Source organism: Musa acuminata, chromosome BXJ3-9 (assembly GCF_036884655.1).
Source record: "Musa acuminata AAA Group cultivar baxijiao chromosome BXJ3-9, Cavendish_Baxijiao_AAA, whole genome shotgun sequence".
Lineage (NCBI taxonomy): Eukaryota > Viridiplantae > Streptophyta > Magnoliopsida > Zingiberales > Musaceae > Musa > Musa acuminata.
Window position 1 is genome coordinate 44,975,061 of NC_088357.1, and position 15,113 is coordinate 44,990,173.

Genomic DNA, 15,113 nt, shown 5'->3' on the forward strand with positions numbered 1-15,113 from the left:
ATGACTCTCTTAGTGGATGACACTTTTAAGAAAATGTGATTATCAATTTTGAACCCAAATCTCTTTGCCTTCGATCCGCATAGTTTTTTTTACGACTCTAGGTTGTTAATAACTTTAGATTAAGTATTGGTTTATGTAAAATAAAAGTGACAAATCAATTATCCTATTAAAATAATGATACTTAAATTGTTCAAGTTACAGCTGAAAATTGATAAATAAGTTCCAACAATAAGATGTACATCTAGTTTGGTTTTGACTTTTATAGACCCGATGTCTAATCTATAAATTAATGACTCGAAATTTAGCTATATAATATACCAATTAAGATCAGCATTAAATTTAAATACTAAATGCCAAATCTCGGCAGTCATTTCCATTATATGACTACCATTATAGCAAATAACAAGTTACAATTAGCATTATCTTGAGGTCCATTCTTCATATGTTGCATGATAGTACCCCTTGGCATATTTGTAGAAGTTCTCAACCTTGCTCAACATTACCTTGATGATCTTGTGACAAGACACACTGTTGAGGCTAATTTTACAAGACACTGTTGTTGAGGCTGATCATCTTGGAGATGTCAGCATCTCCAAGTATCTGTTTAATGAAAGAAGACATTGTTTAGCCCAATTATTTTATACCACCATGAGGTCATTGCATTTGATTCCTACTGAGTATTTTCACTATCTTCTCCTGCTTGCAAGTGCATTACTTTTTTTTATTTCCTTGCAGCAAAATCATGTCAAAAGTAAGCTCAGTAAATCCCTTTATCTAGTCCCTTCACTGTCAATTCACTCTTTGTTTTCAGCAATTATTTTTTCTTTGAATTTTTATTGTCATTCTCCATGTGTGAACTATATTTTTTTTTATTTCCAAAGAAGTGATATAAACAAGATTTGAATCTCCAAAGAAGATTGCTGCAATCACATGTTGGTGTATATAATTTAGAGAATTGCAGTCCTCTGCCTTGTGTCCCTTCAGATATGATCTGATAGAAATCAAGCAAAGTCTCAGTGCAGATGTCTATAAGAAAAGATTCCGCTCACCATCTTAGTTGGCACAGCATTCATATCAGGAGTGGATTTTGAGGATTCTGAAAATTACTTCTCCATGAAAGATAAAAAATAAGAAGAATCCAAGTTTTGAAACATGATGCTAATGTGACAAAGTCAGGCAAAAATTATCAACGTTTACAGAGAGATAATTCAGTTGCAAAAACAAGGTGTTTGTGCCAAATCCTTGTACCATGTTCTACTATTTAATTGCATTTTAATTAAATGTTCTATGTGTAGTCTATTGGTAATCACATCTTCTTATGGCATATTTTAATAGTAATTTTTTCTCTTTTTTTTCCTCTGATTTATTCGATATAGCAGTCGCATATCATCCGAATTTTAGGTTCAAAAGGGTTCTCCTGCAAGAGACCCCTGGCTTGTCATGACAATTTAAGAGTGATGGACCAGCTGCACCAATTTTACCCTTAAAGAAGAAAATAATGGGATGCCTAAAAGGCCTAATTGGCTGATACCATCTTCTCTAGTGTTGGAAGACTATTCATCTGTCTTGATCTTAAAGACTAATTGCTGAGGCATGTACATGGTCTCGGCTGATTCATGGTTTAGCAAGCAAGAGATAGCTTTCCTGGTGAAGTGAGACAAGGAGAGCTTGAGAGAGAAGAGTGGGAGGTGGACAGCGACATGGTACCAAGACAATATGTGATTCATGATTGCGTTGTGGTCATGAATTCTTTTGGTGCAGGAGACACTGTGAAAGAGACTTCACCCCTGCCTAAAAGCAAACCAGGCTATTACTTGACTCTCCATCCTCCTTCTTCAACTCATCTCCCAACTCACACACCAATTCACCCTGCCAAAAATGGAACAGTAGTGCAGCTACCACCTCCTTCCTATGGGGTGGCTTCATTCCCTCTTCTCCCCTCTCAAGAGGCTCTGGTTTCGCCGGCATTCTGCTAACAAAAAGAGTATGTTATGATCCTCTACTCCATGTAATCTCTTCCATGCACTAAGTTTGTGTTCTATGTGGAGAAAATCCAAGAAAAATGAGCAAGAATTGGACCATTTCATGTGTTCTTCTCAGAATCCTTTTGTGTTCATTGTGTGCTTTCTTTTCATGGCAGAGAGAGGGATATACATCCTGTATGAGGATGTGAAGTCATGCCAATGCGAGGATGTTCAGATCCTTTGGTCGATCCTGGTGGAGTCACACTCACCCTCATTGAGACTGAAGCAGTGAGGTGCTCCCCATTGATCCATGAAAAAACACCAGAGAAGATTGAGTTTTTGATGTGTATGTGTGTGTATATATATGAAGACACTGTCATATACCCCCATGAGAGACTCTAATTCTTGTTTTTTTTTCTTGATTCGTGAGAAACAAAAGAGAGAGAGAGAGAGAGAGAGAGAGAGAAAGAAAACATAGATGGTATGTTCTGTACATATACAGAAGAAAAGAAACAACAACAACAGGGTGTAGTAGATGGCTTGTTTCTCCTTTTATCTGAGTGCTATGTCTACTGTGGTTAGTTTGGTGTAGCAGGGAATTCACTTTCATGGTGTTTCTGTCAATGCTTCTAATGTGGATTGTGTATGAAGTCAAGTTGGGCACTTTCATGGTGTTTCTTCCTGCATGAGCTCTAGAATGAGTGAATGATTCCTGTGCCAACAGGGAAGTGACATGGACAGAGGAAGAAGAGAAAAGGACAGTATTCCTCTTGCTTGCAAATGGAGGGGCAAAAGCTTTTGCTCTCTTCTTCCTTTTGAAGGGTGGAACCAGTTTTTTACACTTCTCCAATTGCTTTGTTTCTGCTTTGAAACCTGCCTTCATGAAACTACTTTTCTCTCTTCATTTTTCTTTTATGTTCTATCAAGTCACTCACTCCATCAAATTCCTCCATGATGTGTTCCAAGCATGAATCTTGTGATTTCTTCTAGCTTATTCATACTTCACAAAAATCATTGTCTGCCACCACCAAATCATGATTTACAACATAGCTTAATGATCTCTCATTTAATTTGACTATTGTTTCCATTTTTGGTTGTCTTGATCACAGTAGCATTTTTCTTCAGATTATTGAAATCCTTGAATAAATTATGACTAAGATTCTCTAAATAGAATCTGCTTATCATTCTTGTATTTATCAATTCTATATTATTTTGAGAAACAACCATAAATCTTAGATGTATAATGTCACTATTTTGCACATTTTTATCTGTTTTCTCCATGTATAATTTCATGGAAAAAAAATTGTAGGAAATATGTGAAAAATAAAATCTTTATCTTTGTTATGATTTACAAGGAAGGAGTTAGCAGCATTAGCATCAGTTGGGCTAAATTATTACCGAAAATAATAATAACAGTTGTGTCGAAAACCATTACCAGTTGCTTCGAAGATATAAAGCACAAAAGAAGTCCTATCACTTCTAAAGGAAAATTAGATCATGTAAAATTGTGTCCTTTTTCCTCCCAAAACTAATCAACCAGTCAATTCTAATCGTGCTATACTGCTTAATGATCTGCTCAAATGCACTCTTTACAACATTTGGCACAAAGCTGTATCACCACCATATCCTCCATGGATCAAAATTGGTTGACTTGTCCAACTTTAACTTCCTTCAAAATTCAAAAACATGTAGAGGAAATATTTAGGAAAACAAAACCAGAAAATTGTAAAGATACTCTGTTAGATGATCAACCAGCAGAATCAAAGGCAATTTCTGCACTTTGCACTACACTTCAGTGTTCTATTGTTCATCTGTTTTATCTTCATCTTCACAATAAGATTTCATCCAATCTTCCATGACTAGTCTGTGTGATCAAGAGTTTCAGCAATCAGATGTCAACCAGAAGACTTGAGGATGGTGAGAAGAAGTTGATCGGTCCAATTTGTTGGGACTAATTAATGCCAATAATGCATTGTGGAAAGGCAAATAATGCAGTTGGATCAACTTTAGATCAATTGCCACCGATGACAGATAGAGAAAGGGTACCAGTATTAAGCATAGGAGGATCAAATGTCATGTTTTGATTGATTTCTATGAAGGTGGTATGACCTACAACTTCATCTATTATTTTTTAGAGGTCTCCATGCATCTATCAGTGCCAGTTGCATACAAATCCATCCAAATATTAAATTGTCCTGTTTATAAAAACTCAAGTTGATCAATTCAAACCATGGATGTCAATTACTAGTTTGAATTTGAAATGTTTGAAACATAAAATATCTTACAATTCTTATCATCATAATTAGTATATTTTAAACCTATTGGATTGGCTAGTGATCTATATATATAATATATAAAATAGAAAATACTGAATTTGGATATATATATGTATTTACTAATTTTTATAAAAAATTTTATTTGCAGAGAGACTTTAGGTCAAAGAATATAAACATATATTTCCAACAATATATATTTTTACCACATTTTCCACCATGGACATCCTATTAGCTTTTCCAAAGATATGAGGGGAAAAAAGGCAAATCCAAAATGAAGGATCTCTAGCAAAAATATTGTCCTCTCATGTCATATTTTCCAGGAGAAACAAGGAAAAGGAAATTCAACTCACTCTTCACACAATCCCTTTCCAGGAGATATGAATAAGAATGGATATTCTAGATGTAGATATTCACACAAGTCAATTGATAATAATTGACATAATAGGAATCAAAGTCCTAGAGGCTGCACTAGATTAGGATTTAATGCTAACCTTAAGTGGGAGAGCAATTAAGTTGATTTGTAAGAACAGATTAGTAACTACTATTAACTTCAATCTAAGAATTTTGGTTATTGATTCAAGCCTATCAGTTACATGAATCAATTGTCCTATAGATAACATCATGACAAATGACATCAAACCCATATTGTATTGATCCAACTTCCAAGATTGTAGTATGCATGCATAAAACCATTCCCAGTCCTTGCAAACTCAACAGTAAACATTTTGAATTACACAGAATTCAATCTGTAACTCTCTCTATTTCATATCCACTAAATTTCTTCCCATGATCCAGTAATCCAACAGTTCAAGGAAGGTCTAAAGTTCACCTCAATCCCTTCTCTCATCTCCTACATCTCATCTCGGCTTTCTGTATTCTCCATGCAGTCATATATGACCTTCCATGAGAAACACTATAATCTAATAAATCCAAGCACTTCCCTGACTTCCAGACCAAAATCTTAGCAGTGTCAAATTGAACATGGAAACCTTCATCAGTGGCATGAATAATCCAATGCACACACATTTATCTCAACAATTACATCTAAACTTTTAAATTCATAGACTGGATGCCAACTTACATGTGGAAAAGAATTCAATGATCCTTGTTGATTTCCATATAATACCAATAAATAATGAGTTATGAGCCCTCCAGTGGACTTGACTTCTTTTTTATTCATTTTTTCCTTCCACAGTGGTCAGAGTAAGTTTGTATTTCCATCTATCTACTCCTTCAACTCAATATTTTTCTTGCTTTGTGAGCTTGATATGTACCTAAATTTCCAGAACAATTATCACATATTCATGGCACTATCTTCAGAAAAAAGAACATATCTCAAGAATTCAACATTGTTGAATCATCATGGTATTACAGGCTGAGCTACAGGTCACCAAACAAGTTTCTTTGTTGAGGGATTCAAACATATTTATTCATAGTCCCATTCCCTCAGGACAAAAAAAATCTCAAGAATAGAACATAGTTGGATCATCATAATGACAGAAGTAAACCTCATGGTCAAGCCAAGTTAATTTGATTCACAAGGAACCCCTTGAGTCATTAATATATTATGAGCCTGATATGTACCTAAATTTTCATAACAATTCAGAAATTATCATAGCACTATCTACTATAAAAGTGAATATTCTTGTAATTACAGAAGTGAAGATGTAAAGCTAATAATGCAATGAACCATTAGAAAACTTTGGTATTTTTCTCCTTAATTTGATAAAAAAATATTGGTATGTGGAGAGAATACAACTTTTTGATAGAAAAATAATATCTTGCAATTCCATAAACTTTAACTTCAATGTCATATATAAACTTTCATTCATGTTAATCAATTCCATAAAGTTTAGTTGATCATTAATTTTCATCCGTAAATTTTTAAGAATAAAATTTACCAATTTGACATAAATGGCAGGAATAAAAGTGATCCAATATGCTCATTGCAATTAAAAAATAAGTTTTCATTGAATTGATAAATTAAAGAATCATTATATGACTTAATAATTCTATACTCAATATTATGGGATGCAATCTGTGTGTCTAATTTTATCTAATGAAACTATTGTTATTCCTTAATCTTTATTCTAATTGACATTTTGAGCCCATTTAAGACATTAAACATGATACAGATAGAGCATGTCAATAGACAAACCAACTAATTAGCTGACAAAGCTGATAGGTTTGGTAGATCTTTTTGACTTTTTGTTTTTAGTTTTCTTGGGATGGGGCATATCACAGATCTGCTGATATATTTTGAATGACTAATTAATATAATTTTTCTTTGGGCTTCAAAATAAAATCTATACTTAATATTCAATTGTCAGAAATCAAAATTAGAAATAAAATCAAATTAAAATTACATATATATATATATATATATATATGGTGATTATATGAGAAAAAAATTATCTTTTTGAGTTTTTCTTGAATGATACCTCTTCTCAAAATTCTAAGACAGTGATATTCGATTTCAAAAATCTAAAAAATATCCTAAAAAAATATCTTATATTTTTTTACCCAAATTATTTAGTATTTTATTTTAAAAATATTGTATAATATTTTATTTTAAAAACACTTTATAGTATTTTAAAAACAATATACTGTGTTTTGTGGATAAAAATCAACCCACAAAACATCGTAAACAATTGGCGAAAAAAATGATAGTTTTTTTTAAAGGGAAATTTTTGGAATATTAAAAATAGAGGATCACTACTTCAAATTTTTGAAAAGGAATACCATCCCAAAAAACACCCAAAAAAGAAATTTCTTGGACAATCACCCATAATAAATATATATATATATATAATGAATTTTGTGCTATAAATCTGCCCTGATCCAGTGGGATGGCATTTCTCCTGAGAAACAATTATGAAACAGCCTTGTTCAGTTACCAAAAAAATCTATGTTCTTGGTGGGTGAAACTTCCCAAGCCTACTTGCCAAAGAAACCCCCTACCACTACTTGCAGCCCATACTTTATTTAACCAGGAGTTGGATTTCCTTGTTCCAATCTTTGTCTTGTCTTCTCTTCTTTCAACCACTTGGCCTGTCTTCTCCACTTCTCCTCTCCAATCTCCTTGTAGGTGGCAGACACCAAATTGCTGCCATCTGTGTCTGGCCACACTTCTTACATTCAAAGTCCTTCTGCAGGAGGGCAAACAGAATGATGGGTGTTCAAGTCCAAGACCCAGATTACTCAGAATTTGTGGAGGTTGATCCTACAGGGAGATATGGCAGGGTACCTGCACTCACAAACCCTTCAATTTTATTCATTCCTTTCACTTTCAAGGTCAATGCTTTTGGAGTTTCCATGTTGGCCAATGTGTTCCATCTTTTTGTTTGTGTTTCTGCAGTTCAATGATATCCTTGGCAAGGGTGCTTCAAAGACTGTGTATGTTCACTCTCACCTGTTGCACCACCCAATCTCTGATTCCTTCTGATCCATGGAGTTCTGCTCATCTTGCGTTTGTTTTGTTTTCTTTTTTTGATGTAATTTTATGCCAGTTATAGGGCTTTTGATGAGTATGAAGGGATTGAGGTTGCCTGGAACCAGGTGAAGCTCCATGATTTCCTGCAGAGCCCTGAGAACCTGGACAGGCTTTATTGTGAAATCCATCTTCTCAAGACTTTGAAGCACAAGAACATTATGAAGTTTTATACCTATTGGGTTGACACCTCTGAGAGGAACATCAATTTTGTCACTGAGCTGTTCACCTCTGGCACTCTTAGGCAGTAAGTGGATTTGTTAGGAAGATGTTGGATCCAAGAAATCATGCAATTTTGTCGACCATAGATTTTCTTTTGATCATGTGATAATGTGTGGATAGGTATAGGCAACAGCATAGAAGGGTCAATATTAGGGCAGTGAAGCATTGGTGTAGGCAGGTTCTTAATGGCCTTCTCTACCTCCACAGTCATGAACCCCCAATCATCCACAGGGACCTCAAGTGTGACAACATCTTCATTAATGGGAACCAAGGCGAGGTCAAGATCGGTGACCTTGGCCATGCTGCCATGCTCTGGAAATCACATGCTGTCCATTGTGTTGGTATGAGCCACAGACATTAGGAATCAACTATAAGGATTTCTATCGATTCCACAGACAAAATTCTTCCTTTATGTCGTTAGTAGTATCAATTTCATGTTGTCTTTGAAATATTTTGCAGGCACACCAGAATTCATGGCTCCAGAGGTGTATGAGGAGGAATACAATGAATTAGTGGACATCTACTCATTTGGGATGTGTGTCCTGGAAATGGTCACCTTTGAATACCCATACAATGAATGCACCCACCCGGTGCAGATATACAAGAAAGTTATCTCTGTAAGAACTGTAAACTTTCAATTCTATTGCAATTTAGCATCTTGTTTTGATTATTATGTCAGTAAAGATAGCTTTCATTTGACCGCTAGGGGATCAAACCCAAAGCTTTGTTCAGAGTTAAGGATCCTGAGGTCAGGCAATTTGTTGAAAAATGCCTTGCCACAGCATCTGAAAGGCTTTCCGCTAGGGAGCTGCTTAAGGATCCTTTTCTACAAGTTGATGATCTTGGTTCGAGCTATGACGAAGGAAACATCAGCAGTATCGACTGTATTTTGGGGCAACCCTCCCTTGGTCTCATCCAAAGTAATGTTTCCTTTATCACCAATGAGTTTTCAAAGATTTTGCACCCTGAAACAGAGTTGCTGAATGGCTGGGACTACGATGTGACAAAAATGGAAGCGCTTGGAATGGACCTACTCAATAGTCATGAAAATGAGCATCCTGCTATTATGGACATTACTATCAAGGGAAGCAGAAGGGAAGATGGGAACATCTTCCTGAGGCTAAGGATTTCAGACAAAGATGGTACAAGTGATTTTAGTTCAAAATGTAATTTTCTTGTATTAATTCTTTGATCCAAAAAAGAGATAACGGACACCTAAGTATTGTTTTTGCAGGCCATGTACGAAATATATATTTCCTCTTTGACATTGAAGCTGATACTTCATTGAGCGTTGCCATGGAGATGGTAGCAGAGTTGGCTATCCTGGATTATGATGTGACTAGAATAGCAGATATGATTGATAGAGAGGTAGCTTCACTGGTACTGGAGAGGAAGCCAGGTTCAAGATTAGAAGGAACTCCAGGGGTTCCTGCAGCTACTTTCTGCCAGAATTGTGCCTCCAATGTTTTATCATGTGGTTCACTTCTAGACTCTCTCTCACTGAGAAATCCATGCTGCAGTAACATGAAATCAGTTCACTGTTGCCAACTTGAGGGTGCTGAAATGCCTGGTCAATGTGAAGAGCTAATGTACCCGGTTGAGGGATCCGAGCTTCGTATGACTGGGAGACCACCTATGCTATCGACAGGCCGAGGCTTAATCACTCCAACAATGAATGTAAATGATTAGAACCTATTGTAGGGGGATGAAGAGGTTCTACAATTTGATGACTGCAAAAGAAGTGTGTGAGAAATCTCTAGTTAAGTCAATCTTGGAATCTCACCAGTAACAGTCTCTTGATTTACCAGAGGGGAGTTACCAGTTCACTACACCCAAAAAATTAATCAATGGCTATTAAAATGAGATCAGTCATGACAAGGCAAGGTGCCAGATTGAGCTACAAGAACAGATCAACCAACAGATGACAGTATCCAAAAGAATGCTGCATCCAACCCCAGACTCTACCAATATAGAAAGAAGAGTGGAGTCCTCCCTTTCAGGCAATCATAACTCCTTCCATATACATCAAAGTGATACAAACTGTGCCTCTATGCTTAAGATGGCTCCTGCTGATGTAAATTCTGGGTAGCAGCGGAGAAACTGAACACTGCAGGTGGCCCCTGAGATAATGTTCACAAGAAGGAACTTCTATGCTGGAGCCATTGCGCCACTTGCTCTTACTAGAACCAAGTCCTTCCTGTTGATAATTAACATCTGAGAAGCCTTTTTACAAATACACTGGCAGTCTGAATATCATCCCTCCACCTGCTTTCTTGTACAGCAATAGTGAGATGCACTGAAATGTATCGTTGTTCGCATATTCTTTCGCAGTTTCATGTAAGTTGATTTTCCTACTCGGATAGATGAGGGCTGTTGTACTAAAATAAACACTAACTTGTTTTACGTTATAAGATTTTCCCAAGAGCATGAGAAACATTTCACTTGCTTAATGAGCTTAATCATGTCACTATGTTAATTTCCATTTTCGGGTTTAGCAAGCCTTTACTAAGTTCCTTTAACAGCTTCAGCATGTTCACTGTGAGTCTGCCGCTGTAAGATAACTGTAATTAGCCTAGTAGGTCATTGGAACTTCAAAATTGTTGCTGAAAGCTTGTAATTGACTATCTAAATCATTAAATGAATGAATCAAATATCAAAACCTGTACTTTAACTGTTTGCTAGTTCCTTCAGTTGCTGTCTGTGTTCTTTAAGCCTCTTTCTTTGAAATATTGAGGCTGGTGTTGATCTTCTGGCACAAGCCAGACAATGAGTGTCCACTGAAGAGGTTGAAAAGTCAGAGCCAGCCTCGCAGCTGCTGCTAATAGGCCTACAGTGGCTTCCATCACATGCTCTCAAGAATCAAAGGTGATAAAGATAGCCATAAACAAAGTAATACTGTAGAGAGATCAGGAAATGGATGGAAACTGATAGTTAAAAAGGTACGCAGTTGAATGTGAGAAAATGACAAAAAAACTTTTAGAAGTCAGCTTTATGATATGGTCAAAAGCATCAACTCAGATTGTGGTGGATAGCAAGGGAGAAAGAATCTTTGTGATGAGGAGGAATCAAGAGCAATTCCTTTGCTTGATCAAAAGCAAGTCCATCTTGTTTATAGATCACATACCATGATATGTACAGGCACATACACCTCTTTAGGATCTACTTCCATGAAAGTGCCAAAACTGACACCAGTGGAGTTGGCCAAAGGTGTCTGTTTGATAGTAGATCTGGGTTTTGTTCATATGATGAAGCTCATTTATTCACAAGTTGGTTAATGAGTTATCAAATTAATATTCTTTAGATACATCGCCTTTTAATCATGACAAAGGACTCATCAGAAATATGGCATGCACATCAGGATCTAAATCAGTATGTTCTGCTTCTTTTTTAAATAACTTTTACTGACAAAAAGATGAGTAAAAATTAGTTCATGCACAAATTTGATTGAAGATTTAAACCTCAGGCTTCATACTAACTGTCTGTCTTCTCTGTCCAGGCAGAGATGATGAGATCATGAGTTGGAGTGAAGATTTCAGGAAGGAAAAATCTATTGGGTTGAAGTTTTGAGTTGCCTACATGGTTTACTTGCACTTTTCCTCCTTCCAATTTATGACTTGGTCAGGTATCAGTTAATGTAGAAGAAGATTGTTTTTCTTTCTAGCAGTATTCTCTTTTCTAATAGCATCAATCCTACCAGCTTTCCCCACAATTCTAATTCTTTCAAAAGATTTGATTGCAGGCTATCTTTTTATTCATGAGGTACCTCACATAAAAGTCTGTGAGATCAGATGAGCAAAAGCAACATGAATGAAATGATATAATATGTGAGCTGCCAGATTTCATGGGACAAAAAAGATTTATATGCTGAAGATCCAAAACAAAAGCTTCTTACAGCAAAAAATGCAGTCTATGAAACGGAGTAAAACATACACCTAACTATTACTGGCTTTAGCAAGAAATTATCAAACTGTCTGCATATGGTATAGAAACCAAGAATCAAATGTCAGTATATAGCAAGTCCTCAACATCATGGCAGCTCAGAAACCAGATCAAATCTTTTCCAGAATGGCTGGTAAACAGCACACTGGAGTCAGACAGACAGACATATATATATATACATATATATATACATATATATATCATTTCAGTCAAAATATTTGGTGTTTGAATCTTGTTTGGCACTTGCTAAAGTATGTGGAATGAAATATATATATATATATATATATATATATATATATATATATATATATATATATATATATATATATATATATATATATAGTAAGATCTTTGGTCCAAGACATATTTTGGATACCTAGACTAGTCTTCCTTGATCAAGGAGGATCATGACAACCCTTAATTGAGTAGAATTCTTGGTTTGAAATAAATTAAGGAGTTCTAAAATCTGTTGATCTGAGAGGCATTATAGGGCTAATAAGGACTTGATAAATATACTAGTAATAAGGTGAGCTTAAACATTTTGAATTAGTGTATAATTTCGATAAAATTAATATGTCAATTATTTCATTCGATCATTCTCTAATAGGAAAGGATAATTAGATATGACATCATAAAGGAGGATGATTCAAACTAGTATGCACAGGATTGTCCAAGGTGTCTTTAAGATAGAAACTTCAAGTACTTCTGGGATGAAAACTGAGTTTATGAGAGATTTTTCGACTCGGTCCCTGTATTACCCAAGTTAATAACCTGAAATGTATGAGTCGCACATGAGTAGTCAAAAGAAGTAATCCCTGCTCATCATGTTGAAGACAAGTTTTTATATCTAATCACAAAGTGACAGAATACTTTATAGAATATTTCGTGGGGGAGACAACTTCTAATCACCTTCAACGATCCCCTTTTGGCCTCTTGTCCACGTGGGCAACACGAGAGGGGACATGAACTATTTGCCTTAGACCTGTTTTGAAATCTTATCCACGCGGGCAAATGGGTGAAAGATGATTTGAAACTTTTCTCTCTACTAAGGACACACATTGGTTGGGCGAGAAGTTTTATGACCTCCCCATCTCTTCGGGACCTCTACGTCTCAAACGAAGGTAACGATTGGCCTTCTCAACCTCCACACCTTAGATAAAGACAAGGATTAGCCCTCTTAACCTCCACACCTCACATATCTTGGAATTACCTTAGATAAGTTTATACATATAGATTCGGATCATGTCGGATTGGTAAATACGATCAACCATATATATTTTTTCCTAGTAGCGGTATTCTAAAGACCACCATTCCCATGACAGGACAAAGAGGGATGATGTGCAGAGAACCAGCTCCGTCAAAAGGTATCTCATGTGCTCTGTTCTTGGGTCTTTTCTAATAGCTAAGGATTCAGCAGAATATTACAGTCAGTCTGTCAAATCTCTCGATTCTTGAGGAGCTCCTGCAGGGAGGACCTCAATGGGATTGCCGCTAGTTTGGCAGTTATGCTTCTACGGTACTTTTAAAGAACATGTAATAGCTGCAAACAAGAAAGAAATCAATCAATCAATCTATCTATCTATCTAACAATGGTGGTTGCTCCATACAGATGAGAGACAGCTCAAAATATGGGTCATGCAACTGTCATGCCAGCTAAAAGTATTGCACCAACTTGTGGACAGCCCCTTCTCCTCAAGCAAAGAAAAGAAAACCCTACAGCTTGTGAATCCATGGCAGAAGAAGGAAGCCAGCCTGTGCAGTCCAAAACTATACACAGCCTTCCCTTATAAAAGGCTCTCCTTCTTCCAGAACCATAACTGCATTCCTACCATCTCCTTCTCTACTTTTCCCTCCTTCCGTTAGTAGCAGCAATGGAGGCAGTTCTCAAGCTCAGGCTCTTTGCCGTCGCCATGATCACAGTCGTGATGGCCTCTTCCTTAGTGGAGAAGGCCGCCGCGGCCGAGGCTCCCGCCCCCAGCCCCACCTCCGGCACAGCAACCTCGTCGTTCTCGGCCACTGCTGCTGCTGCTGCTGCTTTGTTCACCCTCACCTTCGGCTATCTTTTCTGCTGAGCGACATGTTCTTCGAATCCTCTCTATTGTAGCTTCATTCTTCATTCCTCTGTTGCCATGGGTGGATCTTGTGTGTGTAATGGATGGAGGGGAAGAGGATAATGCATGTATGACGATAGTAAATGGTGGGTTTGTATCATTTCCATGGTGTTTATAATGATATGATTTGTTTTTTAGCAAATTTCCTAAAATAATCAAGTTTTTATTTTGTTTTTCACATAGCAGCTTTATTTTGACAAAGTATTTTTTTTTATTTTTTTTAAATAAGATTACCCTTGTGGTCCTCATTATCGCCTCCGTCATCCTTCATCAGGCAAAGGCAAAGGCAAAGAAAGCCGCTCCCTACTTCCTTGCCTTCTTGGTTATCGAAATCTTCTTTTTCACTCCCGTCATTTCTCGATCTAACAACGAGAAGCCCTCCTCCCTCTTTCTTTGTTCCCCTAATGTAAAAGTTGAGTGGTGAGAATAGAACTCTCTTTTAACATAGTTACCTAATTTTGTCATACAGTGGAAGGGGGAGAAATTAAAACCAAAGAACTTCTAGTTATTGAGGACGTCAAAGGAGACACAAGAGAAGAGTCGCTAAGGTGAGATAATTTTAGAAGTGAGCTATGAATGTTATGTGAGACAACCAATGAACATATGAAGGGGGTAGGCCTCTCGGACAAAACTAGACTAAGGGTCCAAGGGGTAATATGCCTTGCAGAGATGACATACTTAGTGATGGGACTCGGGTTGACTTGTTAAGTGATGATGTGATTAGATAATTTTATTCTTATCACTTAACTTTCATAATTTATGAGCAATGATGACGACGAGGAGATAAGAGCCACGATTGAAAGAGAGACGATGGAGCTAAGAATAGAGGGCCATAAGAGTAATCTTATCTTCAATGTCATACTCAAATATGACACATATTTTTAGGATAAAACTCTGAATTAAAGGTTCTAAGATTGAGGTTGGCATTTATATTCATCCAAATCATCTTGAGAGAATTGGTAATGATAAGCTTGAGTGTTTAGGAATCAATGCTCAAATTAAAATGAATTATGTTTAATTACACCTTTTCCAAGTTGTTGAAAATGAATTATGAATTATTCCCTATGTTTAAGAATGAGTGGGAAGAATTGGTGGGTTAAGAGACCAGGAG

General features: G+C 36.4%; 1 protein-coding gene and 2 long non-coding RNA genes across 4 annotated transcripts; all 3 read left to right on the top strand.

Annotated features, from left to right (window-relative positions):
* The first annotated feature begins 1,785 nt into the window (after positions 1–1,785).
* On the top strand, positions 1,786–2,498 carry LOC135648950 (uncharacterized). The gene is made up of 2 exons (XR_010501145.1): positions 1,786–1,984; positions 2,141–2,498. It is a non-coding gene; the product is annotated as an uncharacterized LOC135648950 (long non-coding RNA).
* A 4,621-nt stretch (positions 2,499–7,119) lies between these two features.
* Positions 7,120–10,397, top strand: LOC135648750 (probable serine/threonine-protein kinase WNK1). Of its 2 annotated transcripts, none has more exons than XM_065166675.1 (7): positions 7,120–7,483; positions 7,599–7,636; positions 7,750–7,977; positions 8,073–8,293; positions 8,412–8,569; positions 8,659–9,094; positions 9,187–10,397. In XM_065166675.1, the coding sequence occupies exons 1-7, from the start codon at positions 7,409–7,411 to the stop codon at positions 9,639–9,641; spliced, it is 1,611 nt and encodes a 536-aa protein (XP_065022747.1). In that variant the 5' UTR covers positions 7,120–7,408; the 3' UTR covers positions 9,642–10,397. The 2 variants fall into 2 exon arrangements, with proteins under 2 accessions (XP_065022747.1, XP_065022748.1); XM_065166676.1 differs by having other exon boundaries at positions 8,160–8,293.
* A 1,915-nt stretch (positions 10,398–12,312) lies between these two features.
* Positions 12,313–14,180, top strand: LOC135648362 (uncharacterized). The gene is made up of 2 exons (XR_010500934.1): positions 12,313–13,255; positions 13,501–14,180. It is a non-coding gene; the product is annotated as an uncharacterized LOC135648362 (long non-coding RNA).
* Positions 14,181–15,113: the final 933 nt, after the last annotated feature.